This window comes from Castor canadensis, chromosome 2 (assembly GCF_047511655.1).
Source record: "Castor canadensis chromosome 2, mCasCan1.hap1v2, whole genome shotgun sequence".
Lineage (NCBI taxonomy): Eukaryota > Metazoa > Chordata > Mammalia > Rodentia > Castoridae > Castor > Castor canadensis.
Genome location: NC_133387.1, coordinates 132,116,652 through 132,135,896, shown reverse-complemented (window position 1 = coordinate 132,135,896; position 19,245 = coordinate 132,116,652). Strand labels below are relative to the sequence as shown.

The window sequence follows — 19,245 nt, the reverse complement described above, 5'->3', positions numbered from 1 at the left end:
GCTTTTAGTTAGTCAAAGTAATCCTTAGATGTTACCACCTTTAAAAGTTAGTTTAAGATGGGCATGACAAAGCATATCTCAGCTACTCAGGAGGAAGAGGTAGGAGGAACATGAATGTGAAGCCAGTCCAGGCAAAGTTATACCCTATCTCAAAAATAAAATGAAAGCAAGAAGCTGGAGTGTGTAGCTCAGATGGTAGAAGCTTTTTGCCTAGCAAGTTCAATCCCCAATACCCCCCCCACGCACACACAAAGTCTACATTCTGAATAAAGAATTCTTTTGTTTAAGCTCTAGGTATAACAATTAATAAAAATGTAATGTAGCCCACTAAATCTGCTGCCTTTGAAATTTGGCCGTGACTCATCTCAGGAAGGTGTTACTCGTTACCTGATTGAGTATGTGCATATGCCAAAAGTTACATACATATATATAGACATACATTTTAAAAACAAAATACTCACAAAACCATACCATCACTCTGTTTTTCTTTCCCATTTTTTTTTTTACAGTACTAGTTGGAACCTACTGAAAACTGATTTCATTACCCTCACAATTTACTGTTTTAAAAATACAGCACTAGATGGCTGCATAGTACTAGAATAGCCAGAGGACTAATGCATCACCTTGTGGAAGAGACTGTACTTCTTTTTAATAATAAATAGAACATAAGCTGTCTTAGCTTGGACTGCCATAACAAAATACCATATATAAGTGGCTTAACAGAAGTTTGTTTTCTCATAGTGCTAGAAGCTGGTGAGGGCTCTCCTCCTTGCATCTCATTCTGCAGAGAGAAGGAAAGGAACAGCAAACTCTGGTGTCTCTTCTTATGAAGTCCTTAAAAGCTTCCCATGGGCTCACTCTATGACGTCATCTAAACTTAACTATGCCAAATGCCTGTCTCCAAATTCCATAACATTAGGGTTTAGAGTCTCAGCATAAGAATTTGCAGGGGGACACAGTGGAGTCTGTTGATCTTCTGGGTCTTTAGGAAGTCTCACTTTCAAAATATTTAAATGAAGTCCAGAAGCTTATTTCATTGCAGAATTACGCTAATTCATAGTTATCAATCAAGATCCATCTCCGTTTTAGTATTTTCTGGCATGTACCTATTAATCCCTGATATATATATATATTTTTTTTTTTGCTTAAGTCTTTCTCAGCCTGGAAACAGAGATGCCAGTTAGGACGTATCTGTAGGCTAGGATTCCAAGCTGACGTTTATTCGTAATCATCCAGTACAGTTAGAAACTGGCAGCCTGTAAGCTAAATCTAGCCCACAGACAATCCCTGATATTCAAAGAGAATATAGAGATAAGCAGATTTGAAACAGAGGCTGGTGGTGCTCACATGCAATCCTACTTACTTGGGAGGCTGAGATTGGGAAGATTATGGTTCCAGGCCATCCTGGGCAAAAAAAAAAAAAAAAAAGGTTGTAAAATCACATTTCAATGGAAAAAATCTAGAGGGGAGTGGCTCAGAGTGTGGTATAGATTTGTCTATACCACAGGTATGGCGGGAAGCCTTAAGTAGTGTTGGGTCTAGGCTGGCCTGCTGGGCAAAAAGTGAGAGTAGCTCAAGAGGTAAGAGCACCCACCTAGCACTCCTGAGGCCCTGAGTTCAAACCCCAGGGCCTCAAAACAAGTGAGACCTTATCTCCAAAAAAACAAAAAAAGCAAAAAGGGCTGGAAACAAGGCTCAAGGCTAGCCTGGGCAAAAAACATGAGACCCTACCTGAAAAATAACTAAAGTAATAAAAGACTGGCATATGGGTTAAGTGACAGAGTGCCTGCCTACCACGCTCAAGGCCCTGAGTTCAAACCCTAATTCTGACCCAAAAAAAAAAAAAATTCCCTTTGAAGAATGAACTATATCCAATTAAATATCACACTAAAAATGATGATTGGCAGAAACAGAACCAGTATTTAGTTTATCTCCTATCTCAGTCTCACTGAACAGTTGTCAAGGTATTGGTCTATTTATGCATAGTATGTTTAAAAGAAACTCTAATGAGTGAAGTAGCTCATAGAAATTGGGGACAACTCAGATTTTGCTATTTAAAATACCAAAGGGATCTTACCATGAAGAATTGTGTTGAAGCAGTTTGCAACTGCCATGGTACTGTTTGCACCTTGCTAGTGGGGTTCAGATCATTTTTGCATTTCAGAAAGTCTGAACTGCTTGGTGTCCCACAAGAACCAGATACAGGCTGGGACCACTATGGAATCCATAAGTAGTATCGTAAGTTCTACTGGGAGTCTGGAGATCTAACCTCTAGGTTCAGATCTGTAGGCTTCATTTTGGAATTTTTGAAATAAAGGGAGCAGGACATCAGCCTTAAAAAATATATAAAAAGTTGGTTTGAAAAAAGTGCCGTTTAAATTTTTAAATGCTTAAAAGAGCTTTAATTGACTATTGGTAAAAAATCGGTCAGGCAGGAAGTTTTCAAAGACTCTTTTGCTAAATGTTAATATTCAGCTACAGTATCTGTATCTTTCATCATGAGAGCTGCCAATACTTGTAGAAAGCTCTGGAAAGCCATTGTGTTTTTCTACATTTTATTTTTCCTCCTTTTTGTTTGGTTACTTAAAAAAATCTGTGAAAACAGAATATGTAGTCTAGCAGGTGATTTATTCAACACTGCACCCTTTCCTTTTCTCTAATTTTGTATAGAACATGGAGAGCAAGGTATAGCCCCTTGTTACATGAGTACATCTGTATCTAAGGAAAGAACATCTGTGTGTTTCTTTTTATTTTTATGATGATGCTATTCTTTATTGAGTATTAGTGCTGGGCGCTAATCATGTGAATGATCCTAGCAGCAGTAGTATGAGGCAATTACTATTTTGTTGTTGTTGTTTTTGTTTTTGTTGCTGGTTGGTTGGTTTGGTTTTTAAAGTTTTTGTGGTTTTTTGGGGGGGGGGCGGGGTCTTAATGTATAGCCTAGGCGGCCTTTGAACTTACTGTGTAGCCCAGGCTAGTCTTAAAACTCTCAGTCCTCCTCTCTTAGTCTCCCAAGTGTTGGGATTACAGGTTTGCAGGTTTTGTATGCTATACTGTATGACAGGAGTGTGCAGCTGTGGAGTCTTATCATCCTGGCCTACTTATTTTCACTTGAGACTTGTGTATGTTGTCAAGAGAGACTCTTTAGAAAAACCTAACTTTGCTACCATGCACTTACTGTGGTTCTTGGCAGCAAGGCACACACACAGCTGCCAGTACTTGTAGGGGAATAAGATGTTCAAGCACAAGAGAAAGGGACAGTAGAATATCAAAAGCTGTGACTGCATAAAAACCAAATCACTTCCCACATGATGTGGCATTGTTTACTTTTTCTAAGAAGTAATGAATAGGGCTGGCAGAGTGGTTCAGGCAGTAAGAGCGCCTGCCTAGCAAGCGTGAAGTCCTGAGTTCAAACCCCAGTGTCGTCAAAAAATAAATAAAAAGCAAAAAAAGAAATAATTTTTGCATCCTATGTACATGGTATTTAAGATTTCCTTGTTTCAAACTGGACACCAGTAACTCATGCCTGTAATCCTAGCTGCACAGGAGGCAGAGATCAGGAAGATATCAGTTCAAAGCCAGCCTGGGCAAATAGTTTCATGAGACCCTATCTTGGAAAAACCCTTCACAAAAAAGGGCTAGTGGGGTGGCCCAAGGTGTACGCCCTGAGTTCAAGCCCCAGTACTAAAAAAGAAAAGATTTCCTTGTCTCAAGCATAAAATTTTTCTTTGTGTAGGAGTTCATGTATTTTGTAAAGGAAAATTTAGTAGCGTGGTATCAATATTAATAGTTCCACTTGTACTAAAGAGGATTTGATGGAACTGTTTTTGAGAAAATAATCTAAAAAAGTATGTTTAGTACAATATTCTTCTATGGCTATACACTGAGCATTTTAGAAATCTAAAACTAGAAAGCTATAAGACAAATGAATGTGTTCTAATTTGGTAATGACCACCCTAGGAATAGAATATTGTTAGAGAGACTTTTTCCAGAAAGGTACCACAAATAACACTTCATTAAGACTCTCTGTGGTGAGTGTTGTATTCCTTCCTTTGTAATATCTATTGTAGAAGGGAAGAAATTAGAGGAAATGCTCATTGTCTCATCTTCTGTCTTTATATGTGTGTGGCTTACAGAGATCATAGACAGAGGTATTGTTACTATTTTTTAGAAGTCAGTAAAGAATTCATTGAGTATCCCAGCTAACAGCCCTGAAGTACTCCTGTAGCTGGCTGAGATGAGCAGAAATTGATAGGTTTGAGTCATTCTTTCTCTCTAACCCCAAGAGGGACAAAAGGACCTGTTGCTGTCAGAGATATGCTTTAGGAAAACAACCAAACAAAAAAGAAAAAACAAGAACAAAAAATCTTGGATGTATTTTTTTTAACCTTTATCTGTGCATTAACAATAAGATTTTTTGAGAACTTCCTAGCTACTCAGTATTATTAGAATAACAGGGTAACATACAGCCTAATAATGATCCTTATGCTAGGAGCTCAGATGATAATGGACATACCTTGTAGATAGATGACGAACTTCAGTGAAGATGCCAGCAAAGATGAGAACACAGATTTTATTGAAAAACTACCACAAGGTTAAAAGTCTTTTCTGGTAATGACAGGGACCTCAATATCTACACAAAAGACCAAACATGTCAAAGCTACATGGGCTCAGTGTGTTGTAAAAACTTCCATACTTCATGATTAGAGACCACTAAAGACACACCTAGTGCCTGGAAGCCTAAGCTCTTAATGTTGTTTGTTTGTTTGTTTGTTTGTTTTAAAAAAGAGCTAAAATCTTTGAGTTTGTTTATTACCATTACTTAGAACATACTGATTGGTTCATAGAAGCAGATAATGATACTGATATCCTATTAGACAACTTGAGATGACCACGTTTTCAACAGTGATCCCGAGGAACTCATTTTTTTAAAGAAGATTTAAGCTCTGTATAAAGTAGGCTCATATAAGTATAAGAGCATAGGATATATGCTGCACGAAAAGCCTGGAAGAGATTCATTACTGAAATTCTAACTTACCCTCCTGCAACAGGTCATGTTGTCTATTTTAGTCTTGAAGTTTGTTTTCTTGCCCATAAAACCATCATTAAATTAAACTGCACTGTGTATTTATTTTCATCCATGTGGTTATTTAGATTACCAACCTCTGTTACTGATAAATGAGTAAAACAAATAAGTGAAGTAATCAAGAATGAAGATTCAAAGATAAAATGTCTAACATTGTACTGGCCAAAGAATGTCTGTGTTTCCAGTGTAGAACACTGTAATCACACTAAGGACTTCTGTGTCTTACCATTCCATACTTACCATCTTCCCTATGAATGACTGTAAACTAAAGCTTTAAACAAGAGCTCTAAAGTCTGGTAAAATGTATTTAAAAAAAAAGACTTCAACTCTGTAGGCCGTGCTGGCCTCCCAATCTTCCTGCCTCCACCTCTTGAGTGCTCACGCCTACAATCCTAGCTACTTGGGAGGCAGAGATCAGGAGTATCATGGTTCAAAACCAACCCAAGGCAATAGTTCAGGAAACCCGATTTTGAAAAAAACCATCACAGAAAAGGACTGGCAGAGTGGCTCAATAGTAGAGCACTTCTCTAGAAAGTATGAGGCCCTGAGTTCAAATCTCAGTTGTGCCAAAAAAAAAAAAAAGTTCATGTTTTTAAATGATTGTTAGATAGGGGGACTAAAGAGATGATTGTTTTCTGTTCCTGACTGCTCAATGTCTCTATATAAATAAAACAACTACTTTGCTAGAACTATACTGCACTGTTAGGACTCATGTTGCTAAACTGTCTTAAAAGGAAACTTTAGAAGGAAATTTGTTAGTCATTATTGTTTTTAAATCCAAGACATGAGTTTGCATCCACAGTTAACAAATGAACCAGATTTCCCCCCACATGTTTTATCTAATGTTTTCTTTTGCCTATTTATGATTAATTGTACGTATCTCTTCCAGAAGTAGACTTAGAAATTATACTTATCTTAAGATACATTAATAAAAACATATTTTGAAATTAACATGGGCCTCAACTGAATTATGTACTTGGTTCTAATTAGTGTTTGTTTATTTAGAATTAATATTATTGGCCAGGAAGAAAATTCCTTAAGTCAGATATTTAATTTAATATGTGGCAGTTTTTCCATTTTACTTCCTTAACCAGAATTGTCCTTGGCACTAACTTACATTTTTGTTTTGTAGTCTCTTGTTTTCAGCAGCCACTGTAAAGCAGTAAGTGGCTACTCAGACCAGGTCATCCATCAACGGAGATCAGCTACCTCCTCGCTTCGTTGCTGCCTACTCACTGAGCTACCGCCTTTTTTGTGTGTGGCCAGTCCACGAGTAAGTACTAACTACAGAAAGGAAGAGATGAAACAAATAGTACTGGGAAAGTAAACCAATATCCAAGGGATCCATTACTATTTTGGAGACACTGGGGTTTGAACTCAGGGCCTCACACTGCTAGGCAGGTAGGTGCTTGCTCTATCACTTGAGCCACTCCACCAGCACCAAAGAGTACATTTTTTAAACAGAACTGTTTTTAGCTCTTTGGGTCTTGAGAAACATACATCTTAGTATTTAGAAAGAAGGGCTTCCATGGTTCTGGCCTTCCCAAGATAGCACTTCCTCACCTTAAAATGTGTAGATTTGAGAATAGTTGTGTGGTCCATAGCTGCTTCTCATTTAATCAGGAGCTATAAACTACAGTGAGAGCAAGGCATCTGTCAGGTAGATCATCACCCAACAGCAGAGTCAAGGTAGGGGGAGCCGTTTGTCACCTGCATTGAGGGTTTTTTTTGAGAGTTTTCATAGGAGGGATTTGATTGTTGGGAGATTTGATCTGGCCTTTATCACCTCAGTACAGTTTCCAAATAACAAAAGAAAACATAACACTCCAGAATCAAGCAACTTCTCAGTTGTTTTTTTGCTTCCTTAGCAGCCTTCCTAGATTGTGGTTTATAAGCCTGTTTTTCTGAAAATTATCTGTTGGATCTTATTCACCATTTAGCAGTTATATTCTTATTTGCAGAGTAATGATAGTCACTATTGTGGTTTCAGCCTTGAGTAGCTGTCTGAATCCTTTCTAATACCCTGTTTATCAAAATAGCACTCCCATGATTGCTGACAAGTATTGCTACAAAGGCAATACTTGCTTACTTCTACCTCCTTTTCTATCCTTAATAATCACAGCTAGCAAAGTTCTCTTGTTACATTCATGAAGAACTATATGAAAGAAGAGAGGCAAAATAGGGATGTAGCCAGACTCAGAAAAGAACAAACTTCTGTCTTACCTGCTTGGTCTTTCCTTTTGCTCCAATAGGCAAGGAGTCCTAGGAGGCTGATAGCTTTCTCTTCTGCATTTTTATCTTGTTTCTCTGCTCATCCTAACAAGTCTACTATTTTCACAGTTAGATCTAAAGAAAGAGCCTTTTCAGTCTTCTTGGAAATATTTTCTGCCATTTTCATCAGCTTGCATCTTTATTTTGTCAAAAGTCAGACTCTGTCAGAGGATCCAAAGAAGGATGAGGAAGTGAAATTCAGTATTGAGGCCCATTAATTCGTGTCTGCCTAGGTTTTTTTCTGCTGGTCTTGTGCTATATGTACTTAATTCCTTGGCCACTATCTAACTTCATTTGATTAATATTGGCTATCTAAAAAGAATTTGGATTTTATGTTTCATGCTCTTCATACCATTCTTGGTGTTAGAACTGAAGTTCATGCAGGGAAATATGCTTTTACTCAAATGTATGTAACGTTCAAGTGCTTCCATAGGAGGCAACCTTCAAACATCATAGTTACATACTTGGTTTCATTCTCACCCTTAATCTGATCATTGAATACCAAGAAGCCTAATAGAGGAAGTTTAGATTTCTGGGGGAGGGATGCTAAGAATATTTCACTTCTCATATTCCTAGTGTTTTATAGAATCAGTAAAAGTGAGCTGTCTTACATTTATTGACGTAAAAATTGTGCTTATGGACGTAATTCTTCATTACCACTCAAAACTAAGTACTAAGAATATCCCTGAGCTGTGTGTAGTGGTGTAGGCTTGTAATCCCAGCACTCTGGAGACTAAGGCAGGAAGCAAGACTATCTTTCAACAAAAGCCCTACCTTGTCAACACTCACACATGTATGACCCAGCTGTTCTACTGTAGTCTTGTTTTTAGAGGAGCCAGACAGAAGTCTGAACTAACAAGTCTTATTCTGTCATTTCCCTAAAGAACAATAAATGTAGCTTAAAGAAAACTGTAATGACTATGTATGGTAGTAAGCAGGGAACAGGAGAAAGCTTTTTATCATTTGGCTGAAAGGCTGCTTGCTCCTCCACACCCTCCTCATGTGTTTGTAGAGTTTTATCACGTTGCATGTGCTAAACCTGAAAATGAGAATAATCATACCATATTACATGAAAAGGAAGAATTCTAACAATGTATGTCTTATATATACATACACAGCTCTCACTTTTCAGATCACCCCTGGGGTGTGAATAAGGCCAGTATTTCTTGAGATACTTTTAATTATCTTCTACTGATTTCTAACCCATCTGGTGGAAAGAAAGAAACTGATTTCCTTTGAAGCCTTAATCCTGGCTTAAAATTAAGAGAAATTAATTTTCCTGGTGCATGTGATAAAAATTTCAGGATCAACTCAGGAAGAACTATGCTACAAAAGAAGGTTATGGAGCTGTTTTATCAATGGCTGAGGAAATAATTCTACAGGGTTAATACATTAAGGCCCTAGGAATTCAACTTACTGAAAAAACAAAAGTGCTTGGAGCGGTCACGCGTCCCAGAGCTGGAACAGGAGCACACATGTTCTCAGGAAGGACGCGCTGAATGCTTGAAGTGGCAGTCTCTTTAGGCACTGTAATCTAGGGGGTTAGTGAAGCAACAAACAGGTTCACTCTTGTGGGACTCAATAGAGTTTTCATTTCCATTTGTGGGGAGGGAAGAAGGGTGTGTCATGCTTCATCTCCCTCTGCTTCTGAGCCCTCAGGAAGACCACTTGGGGTTAGCAGAATGGGTAAGGACTGTCTAGGATGGAGCTGACCTTGAAGCAGGATTTATTCTAAGTAGCAATGGACCTTTTTGCCCTCTTTTGAACCTCACAAGTACACTGCTTACATAATTACAACATGACATTTTTTGAGTTTGCATATGTCTTGATGCGGGGCTTCTCACCAAAGGAGTTTATTGAAACATTAAAAAGTTTTTCACTAAGAACTGTGCCTTACATTTATCCCTGGTCTTGAAGGGAAATCAGCAAAGTGAAAATCAAAAACTAGGTAAAAGTTTATAACTGGAAAAAGTTGCCTTTTCTTGCCCATAAAACCATCATTAAGTTAAACTGCACTGTGTATTTATTTTCATCCATGTGGTTATTTAGATTACCAACCTCTGTTACTGATAAATGAGTAAAGCAAATAAGTGACGTAATCAAGAATGAAGATTCAAAGATAAAATGTCTAACATTGTACTAGCCAAAGAATGTCTGTGTTTCCAGTGTAGAACACTATAATCGCACTAAGGACTTCTGTGTCTTACCATTCCATACTTACCATCTTCCCTATGAATGACTGTAAACTAAAGCTTTAAACAAGAGCTCTAAAGTCTGGTAAAATGTATTTAAAAAAAAAAAAAAAAAAGACTTCAACTCTGTAGGCCGTGCTGGCCTCCCAATCTTCCTGCCTCCACCTCTTGAGTGCTCATGCCTATAATCCTAGCTACTTGGGAGGCAGAGATCAGGAGTATCATGGTTCAAAACCAACCCCAGGCAAGTAACTCAGGAAACCCTATCTTGAAAAAAGAAAACCTCACAGGAAAGGGCCTAGAGGGACTGGTGAAGTGGTTCAAGTGGTAGAGCGGCTGCCTATCAAGTGCAAGGCCCTGGGTTTAAACCCCAGTACCACAAAAGAAAAAAAAAAAGTGTCTAGAAATGCGTCTTAGATAGGAAAACACTCCCACTGTTCTTTTATAGAAGCATAGCTGCTACAAGTTGAGAGTTTATGGAATTCACATCTTGCATCAGAAATGTCTGCTCTGGCCTAGGATCTGCTGGGGTGCTGATAAGGCAAGCCATAATAAGGAGAGATCAGTTCTTATCGACCTGCTTCATATTTGTCTGTATTTGTCTATGCTCCAGTTAACAGTGGGGAAATTGAGTAAGTTGGAAGCATACAAACTCCTTCTGGAGAGAATAAATTGATATGAACTCTTAGTACTGTCGGGATAAACTAATTTCTGCGGTGAGCCTGGGTGTGTTGTGATGGGGCCCAGTTTGCTATGTCCCTTTGTAATTTTGCCTCTGGACCATAGATGGCACTGCTTCCTAGCAAACTCAGTTCAGCTTCCTCCTCAAGCCAGGATAGTTTCTTTTCTGGTTAATGGTAAATGAGGCTCTTTCCTCTTGGTACCCTTGGTATTCCTAGCAGAGGCACCTTGAACCTAGGTTCAGCTAGTTGATTGTTTATGTATTTCAGTATTTCTCAAGGCTTGGGTTGATATACTAGGATGTTAAGCACCACAACTATTGGCCTCTCCCTCAGACCTGTATTAAAAAGGGCACATCTGATCTCCCACCAAGATTCTTTAAGTTGCTGGGATTTTTTTGGTTTTTTTAGTTTTCGTTTTTCTTTCCAGTACTGAGGTTTGAAATGCTTGTTAGGCAGGTGCTCTGTCATTTGACCCACTGTACCAGTCCTTTTTTATGTTAGATATTTTCAAGGTAGGGTCTGAGAACTATTTATCTTGGCTAGACTTGAACTTTGATCCTCCTGATTTCTGCCTCCTGAGTAGCTAGGATTACAGGCCCCTGGCACATCAAGTTTCTTATGCATACCAAAGTTTGAAAACCATTGCCCTATGATTGATTGACATGAAAATAAAACTGTTAGTAGCAACATAGAGAGATTTTATAAGGGCCTAACTTATGAGACATAATTGGACTACCCTACCTAGCTAGGTATAGGAAATGTTTTATGTTCTGATCTCACCTTTGTCCTTGTTCCTTATGCCCTGTTTATACCAAGCTTTTAGTCTAGTTGTGAGATTTTTTCTGAGCAATTTAGTACTTACAATTGGCTTTTACCATTTTTATCATCATGGTTCTACATTTTAACAAAAGGTAACCTGTCATCTTCAACAGTTGATTTAAGTGCTATCTGAATACACAACAGTTTTCAGACTGATAAGAGACCCAGAGAGCTGAAGGATGAAACCTATGTTTCTAAATTGACTAGGAGCCTCTACTCACATTGGGAGGGCAGCATCTTAGTATTTGTTATTGGGTTGCATCTTGTGATGAGATAAAGATTGTTTGTCAGTCAGAAAGATAAACTTGGGGAGCCTTGCCACAGAAGCATTAAAAATAGCTTCACATGTGCTGGGACAATACTCTTTAGTTCTTGAATGATGACTCACTAGCTCCAGCTCCCTTTCTGACATCACCATTATGTACATGGCTAATAGCACTTTGCCAAGAACAGAATCTAGCAATGATGCTGGTTGCTGGTGGCTCATGCCTATAATCCTATCTTCTTGGGAGGCAGAGATCAGGAGGATTGTGGTTTGAAGCCAGCCCTAGGGAAATAGTTCCCAAAACCCTATCTTGAAAATACCCGGCACAAAAAAGGGTCTGGCAGAGTGGCTCATGGTGTAAGCCCTGAGTTCAAACCCCAGTACTGCAAAAAAGAAAAAAAAATCTAGCAATGAACCGAGGTGGCAAAGTGATTAGAGTATATGTATATATTTCCCTGGTTTATCTGCACACACCAGTTCTTTTTGCATCTTTAGTTTGTAGAAGGTTGATATTATTAGAGGTTGGCCTCTTCCCTGGAGAAGCTCACTGAAGTCAGTCATTAGGGTCAACTTAATTTGTCAGAACAGGGTATTTAAAATCAAGTAACTTAAAATCATCTGTATGAGTATTCATTTCAAAGCTGAGGTTCTGAAAAGGTTTAGTGTGTGTGTAAATGAGGCATCTCACGTGAACCTTTCACTATAGGTCACCGCAGTGCCCTTGGATTCTTACTGCAATGACCGAAGTGCAGAATATGAAAGGCGAGTTTTGAAGGAAGGAGGGAGTATGGCAGCGAAGCAGTGTTTGTTAAATGGGGCTCCTGAACTGGCTGTAGAGTGGCTGAATCGAAGATCCCAGTTCTTCCCAGAGCCAACTGGAGGACTGTGGAGCATCAGGCCCCAGAATGGTTGGTCTTTCATCAGGATTCCAGGTAAGTTTTCCATTCTCTCAGAATATATTCCCAGTTTTAGCAAGGAGAGAACAAGTCCATATGGTCATTTTGGGCCTCACACATGCTAGGTAAGCATGCTATTGCTTGGGCCACTCCAACAGCACTAGTTGTGTGTGTGTGTGTTGGGTATTTTTGAGATAGGATCTTGCAAACTAATTGCCGGGGCTGGCTTCAAACCACAGTCCTCCTGATGTGGTAGTTTACATAGTAGGAATTTAGAGTTCTTGAGGTTTTTATTTCCTAAGGCTTAGTAATTTGTAGGTTAAAATGCTTATGATTTATGAGTTCAGCAGAGTGGTAAATGTTTTCAGATCTGTGTTTAAATACTCTCCTTTGAAAAGGAGAAAGGAATGCCACTCTTTAAATAAAGGAGAGGGCTAGGTGCAGCTCACCCTTGCTTAATAAGCACAAGGCCCTGGGTTCCATCCCCAGCCCTGGAAGGAAAAAAAGTAAAACGCAGTAGGAAAGGCTTCAGGTTGAATGAGTACAGTTGTGCCGTTACCATTGGAATGAATGAGAATGTCACCACCCCCAGAAAGCCTAGTTTAAGTAGCATAAACAGTGTCCTGCACGAAGCACTAGAGATCTGAATGATAACAAGAGGAAAAACAGTGTGTTTTGTGCCAGAATGCTTTCAGATTCCCAGACCCCCAAGGGTCAAGGTCGAGGGTTGAAAGGAAACTAGGTTTTCATCTTTGCTATAGCAAGACTTCATTTAAGGAAGTTGAATACAGAGGGTACATAGACTTGTGTTCTTTATTTACACCTGCTAGCAAACTGGAGCTGAGCGTACAGCTACAGTGTTAGTTTTAGTTTTCCAAATTCTTTCGTGTATTTTTTATTTGTGTCTTATTGATAAGTGATGGATGTGTAATGGAAGTAAACTTGAGCTGAGCATTCAAAAGGGAGCATCTGTAATTTCTAAGAGACAAGTAGAGTTTTGGTTTTTATATTTAATGTTAACTTTGTCGAGTGTCAAGAGAGGTAGCCTGTTAATAGCTTTGGGAGTGTTTTGACTGGAGCATGCCTTTTTGGATGTGTGAAAGTGATGCTGCATTTGGCCTCAGAGCTGACCTAGGACACATGAAAGCAGTGGATGAAGGTATATTGTTTGAAAGTAGGTGGAAAGCCCAAGTGTAAAGCAGGCCAGAATGGAAATCACAGAATCCGAGGCAGGAAGTTAGCACAGGTATCAAAAGAAGCAAGGTAGCATCTTATTTCTTCTTTCTGCTTGATTCTGGCTCCTTAGTTCCCAGTACAGAAGTAGAAGGCTTATTGCTGGCGCTGTGGGAATCTCTTGTGGCTTTTCCTGTTCTTTGAAAGAAAAATGGACCTTGTTTAAATAGCAGGAAGTGTCTGAGTTCTTTTCGCATCGATAAAAAGCACCAACCCCACTGGCTGTTTACTGTGAGAACCAACCAGCTCCTCACTGACCCCATTGTGCTCTGTGGACTAGCTGGGGCAGGGCGGAGGCCGGGGGGGAGGTGTCAGTGGAACCTGTATTTTATCTCTCTTTCCTCTATACTTTTACATTTTTTGTTTTCCTGGGAAGTGTTTGGTTCTGTTGCATTCCTTGAGTGACTAACCAAAATCTCCTGGGTCTCACACTCGATTGTTTCACCAGAAGGATGTACAGTCTTTTCACAGGCTTCTTTTCTTTGAAAAGGGAGATATTTAATCTGATGAACTACTTTTTTTTTGTTTTGTTTTGTTTTGTCACTAAACAAGATCTTAGGCTGTGGATGGCAAGAACCTGTATTTAAATATTAATGTCATAGAATTATGGGAAAGATTATAACGGAGTAGGATAGGTCCAGTTATTTGAGTATCTTTAGAGCTTGTTTTTTAAAGAAGGGTCTGGGCCTGCATTTGACTTTTCAGAATTTCTAGGGAAATGTGTTCCTCCTGGCCCTGTGCCCTGCTTACCAACAGGTGGTGTTCTTGTTCAGCATAACTTTGGTTGCTCTTAAAAATTGGATGATGTGAACTGGATGCTTGGCTCATCGGACAAACACCTGCCTAGCAAGCCCTGAGTTCAAACCCCAGTAATACACACACACTCACATGCACACACACGCACACACACACACACACACACGCACACACACACACACACACAGTGGATGATGCATGCCAAAGACATGAAGCCCCAAACATACTAGTGTTTGCAGAGAAAAAAGCCTGTTTTCTTAAATGTCTTACTAAGGACAAATACGACAAGCTGATTTTCTCTATGTACATACTCACCAGACAGTCAATAACATTGATTGATGTTGGCTTACATGTTCTGTGCTCTCGCTATAGTCTTTCTTCTTAGGCCTTTTCTTTCAAGGAAGTCCAAATAGGTCCAGCTAGAACTTGCCTAGCATGAAAATCCCCTAGGTTCAATCCCAGCAACATAAATGCAGATAAAAATACCAAAGGCCCAGTCCATCCACATCCATCTTCTCCACCTACATAGTAACAAGCTGGCAGCAGCACCATTTCTTGCTTCCTTTATGTGTATCCAGTTTTATCATTGTATGGACATCTTTATATCTGAACTTTTCTAATCCTAGTATGAGTTAATGTGGGAAAACCATCTAGTCATGATTTAATTTTTATTAGCATATAATTTGTATACAGGGAAGGGATACATTATGGCATTTATATATGTGCTTATAATATATCTCAATTAGATTCCAAATCAGTTGATGTATTGCTTCAGTGTTTGTGCTGAGGGAGTATATCTGAATGAAAAGAGGAAATAAGCCGGCTACAAAAATCTGAAGAACTTAGGTTGCCCACTGTCATTCAGTGGCTGAAGCCATGTGGGCTCCTCACTCCAGACCACCACTTTCTTGTGTTTTTAATGAGAACAGAAAGAAACGTAATGTCTAAAGCTGTTTTGTAGTTCTGTAGGGAATGTTTCAGAACTACCGAAATCAAGAGACTTGGGCATGTCCTATATCTCATTGGTGAAGTGCTTGCCTATGGGTTTGATCCCCAGCAATGCAAAACAAAACAAAAAAACAGACTTCTGGCAATGCAGTTAAATGGGAAGGGTGATTGTGATATGAAGGAAACTTTCAAGTTGTTATGAAAGCATAGCTGCTGATCAGACTTGGTATTTATACAGGCCTCCTTGTCTGGTGCCAGGGAAAGGACTTAGCAGTCACTTCTGTCCCAGCTGCAGTCATTTGATTGTGTTAGTAAGGAGAGAACAAAAAGAAGAGCATTTCAGTAATCTAAACAGGACCAAACAAAGAGGCTGAACAAAGGTGTGTGCCACAGAGACAGGGAGGAGACAGGGAGGGAAAGATGTAACCTGGCAGCGTTCCGAAGGTGGGAAAAGGCAGGCTGCAGCACAGAGGAGTAAACATCTAGGACCTGTAGCTTTAGCAAAAGCACAGCAGTTAGTGATTTGTTATGGTGCTGTCAGCACATCCGTTCTTACTCAGTTTAGACAATAATTGTGCACTTGGCAAATAGTGGTGAGAATGACGGTTGAGAATCTTGGATTGCTGTCAATAGTCAGCCTCTGCAGTTCTAAGGAAAACCCAGAAACTAAGGATGGACAGTGTGTTTGTTGACGTTTGTCTGTCTTATTTTTAGTAGTTAGTTGTCAGTAGAAGATCTCTATATCCTTTCTCTTTTTGTGTGCCACCCCCGCCCCATCACTTTCATATATACTCTTAACCAAACCCTCAAGCCTCTTCTCTTAATGGCAGCAATTGTTCATGGCATGTTTATGGACCATTCTGCAAACAGGAAACTACTTCCTGAAATATGATGGGAGTTGAATGATACTGAAAGTGTAAGATGAAAATTTGTTGGTTAAATGTTCTTTAAAGATCTCTGGAAGAAATGCATTTCTTATGGGAAGAGAAAGGAGAAAACACAATTTATTGAGTAAAAGCAGTTTCATTTCACAGAAACCCAAAGTCATTCTTTCTGAAAAGATGGGGATATAGTTCAGTGGTAGAACACTTGTCTAACATGTACAAGGTCCTGGGTTTGATCCCAGCACCACACACACACAAAAAAAAAATAAAAGAAGAAAGTCACAATTGGGTATGTTTGCCTTTCTTGGTGTTTATATGTCTCCAAGAGAAGGCAGAGCAGCCCTTGTTTCTATACATTCTCATGCTTTTAGGACATAAACAATCACAGAACTACCAGAAACAAATACCCAGAGATAGGTGAACGAAGAAAAATGATTTTTCACGTTACGTAGAGCACATATGACACAGGCGTCACTTATAGATCTCCTGGTGTCCTCCAAGGAAGAATATGGAACAGGGATGTTTTCAAATGGTCTAGCAGCAGATGCCGGGTTGCGTGCTGTTAGTTGGGAGCGATTCTCTACCTCCTTCTTTCAGAATGTCTTCCCAGAGCACTCACAGTTGAGATTTAACAGGGCTTTTTACATTCTTTCTCTAGATCATGTTCCTGTTCTCATGATAGTAAGCATCCTGGTTGTGTAATTTTGGCTGCATACAGTTTTGCAGTGAGTGGTATTGTTGCTTCAATTAAATAGTTTCCCTCCTCATCCCCCTTTTTCTTCCTCCCAGGCAAGGAGAGCCTCATCACTGACAGCGGAAAGCTGTATGCCCTTGATATCCTGCTGACTCGGCTCAAGTCTCAAGGACATAGGGTCCTTATCTACTCCCAGATGACCAGGATGATAGACCTGCTGGAGGTAGGAGAAGGAACCTTGGAGACCTTGGACTCCTTGGCATTTAAATCAGAGGAATGAGATGTCCATAACTAGTGTCAGTCCTGCATATTGGGAACACCAAAACCCTTGTTTGTGATTTCTTCCCAGTGTCCAGTGATACAGAATACACTTCTTTTACGAGGGAAGACATTCTCCAATTTTAAAACAGATCACAGCCTGGGAATCTTCTTGAAAAGTCCTCTGACTTTTCTATAGAAAACAAGATTGGGGGTTCATTTTTTATGTAAAAATCCAAAGAGCAGCTATTCAACTAGAGTTAATACAGTGATTCTCAACCTGACTGCATATTACAGTCAGGTGGGAAGAATCATTGAAGCCTGGTTTCGTCCCCAGAGGTTTTTCTTTAGTAAGTTTGGAATGAGATCTGGGCATCAGGATATTTAAAATCTCTTGGTATAGCTGTGTCAAGCAGTGTTTGTTTTTTTTTTTACTTGCATATTTAAGTACTCTGTACTTTCTTGTCTGTGTAGTGACTTTTATTTGAGAGAGAGGAGGTCATACACATAGAAACAAGAAAGACAATGAGAATAAGTAGTTAGAAACCACTTTTAACAAGACAGCTTGAGAGGCTAAAGTATCTGGTTGTCAGGTATGTGTAAATATTCTCATGTTTTTCCTTGGGTTTTACATATGTAAGGCTTTATGTTCTCACCCTGCTTCTCTGAAGAGTAGTATTAAGTGGAAACTAGACCATGGTCATCCCTGTATCTTTTTTTCATTTTTGTAGTACTGGGGTTTGCACACAGGACCTTGTATTTCCTAGGCTAGCACTCTACCACTTGAACCATTCCCTCAACTCAAATTATCCCTATCTAAGAATAATGAAATAGAGAACATAGCGTGCAAAAAGAATGAGGGTAGCAACAGGAATGGTTTTTAGGCTATTTGGAAGTCAAGATTGGCTTTCTGGATTTTGCAATGAGTTTATCCAAATTTGGTGGCATGTTCTTTTTTTTTTTTTTTTTTTTTTTCAATAATCTAGCAACTTCTTTTAACAAAAGAAAAAACAAGTAATATCTGAGGTCAATTTAACCACTAAGCCCCTTGAATGCTGTCAACAGGAAAAACTTTCTGATTTATTTTATGAGTGGGTCACCTATTTGTAAATGATGCAAAAATCTAATGCTTTAAGTCACACCATAAGAAGGTAATTAAGCCATTGTGGTTTTTGTTTTTGTTCTCTGGTGCTGGGGAATTGAACCTAAGGCCTTGCACTCCACTACTGAGCTACATAATCCCCAGTCATATTCAATATAAATCTTAACTATATTAAATGTCATCACAACAGTAATCCAAATAAAAGGACTGCTGAATATCTAATGTTCTGTTCAAACCAAAGATGCCAAGAGCCAAAACAGTTTGAGTTTATTTCCTGTAGTGAGGCCCTTTTTAGATAATGTGTACTTGCCTTGTCCTAAAGAGTCAGGGAAACTACAGATGAAGTAGTGATCTTCACTGCTAAGAGTTACAGAAAGAGCAATACACTACAGATTTAGTAAGATTGTGTCAGAATAATGTCATAAAAGTTGAATTTTATTAAAGGGAAGCTGCATGGAAACATGGGTGAGCAACCCAAAAATAAACTAGCACCAGCAGATAAATGTTAGTATAGGTGATTTAAGTTTGGTACATCCCTACATTGTTGGGAATGGACTTAATGGGCCAAACAAGGATAGCTTGCAAACCTTCTCTAAATGTATATGCATCTCTCTATGGGGAATTCTAAATTAGAGAAAGCAAATTTGCAGCCTGGGTTTCACAATGACTAACATTCCTTAGCCATATGTGTAACATGCATCTAGGATTCTGAAGCCAGAGAATGTTTCAACTTCTTATATGTTTCTAAAACTAAAATGAAACTGTTAACTAGTTTCCTTAATACTATATTAATACTGATTGTAATTCCTTATGAAATTTCATTCTTTTTGCTCATTTTTATCAATACTCACACAAGTAGACCACAATTCTGTATTCTAAGAGGTTAGTCCTCACATAGAATCTATCTTGTGGGCAAGGAATTACTGTGGCTACAATGCTTACTGTTGTGTCTCATCATTTATTGAAATACTTATCGTGCATCTTAGGCTAATTCATGGTTAGGTTTGTTTTTTTATCTTCCTAGGATTATTTTCAGTACCTTCATAATGAACATTTTCAGAGTACACATTCATGAAAGCCATGCTTCTGCTTTAAAGCATGTCCTAGTGCATGAATAATATAGTCATGTTACAGAACAGTCCTTCTGTATATATGCTT

The 19,245-nt window shown here is 38.9% G+C and overlaps 1 protein-coding gene across 2 annotated transcripts in view; it reads left to right on the top strand.

The window, feature by feature from the left end:
* Positions 1-19,245, top strand: part of Ino80 (INO80 complex ATPase subunit) — a 112,066-nt gene that overhangs the window by 59,104 nt on the left and 33,717 nt on the right. For both annotated transcript variants that reach the window (XM_020176189.2, XM_020176182.2), the window contains exons 25-27: positions 6,219-6,359; positions 12,023-12,248; positions 16,823-16,950. In XM_020176189.2, the coding sequence (XP_020031778.1) occupies positions 6,219-6,359; positions 12,023-12,248; positions 16,823-16,950 (495 nt within the window). The remainder of the gene's footprint in view (positions 1-6,218; positions 6,360-12,022; positions 12,249-16,822; positions 16,951-19,245) is intronic.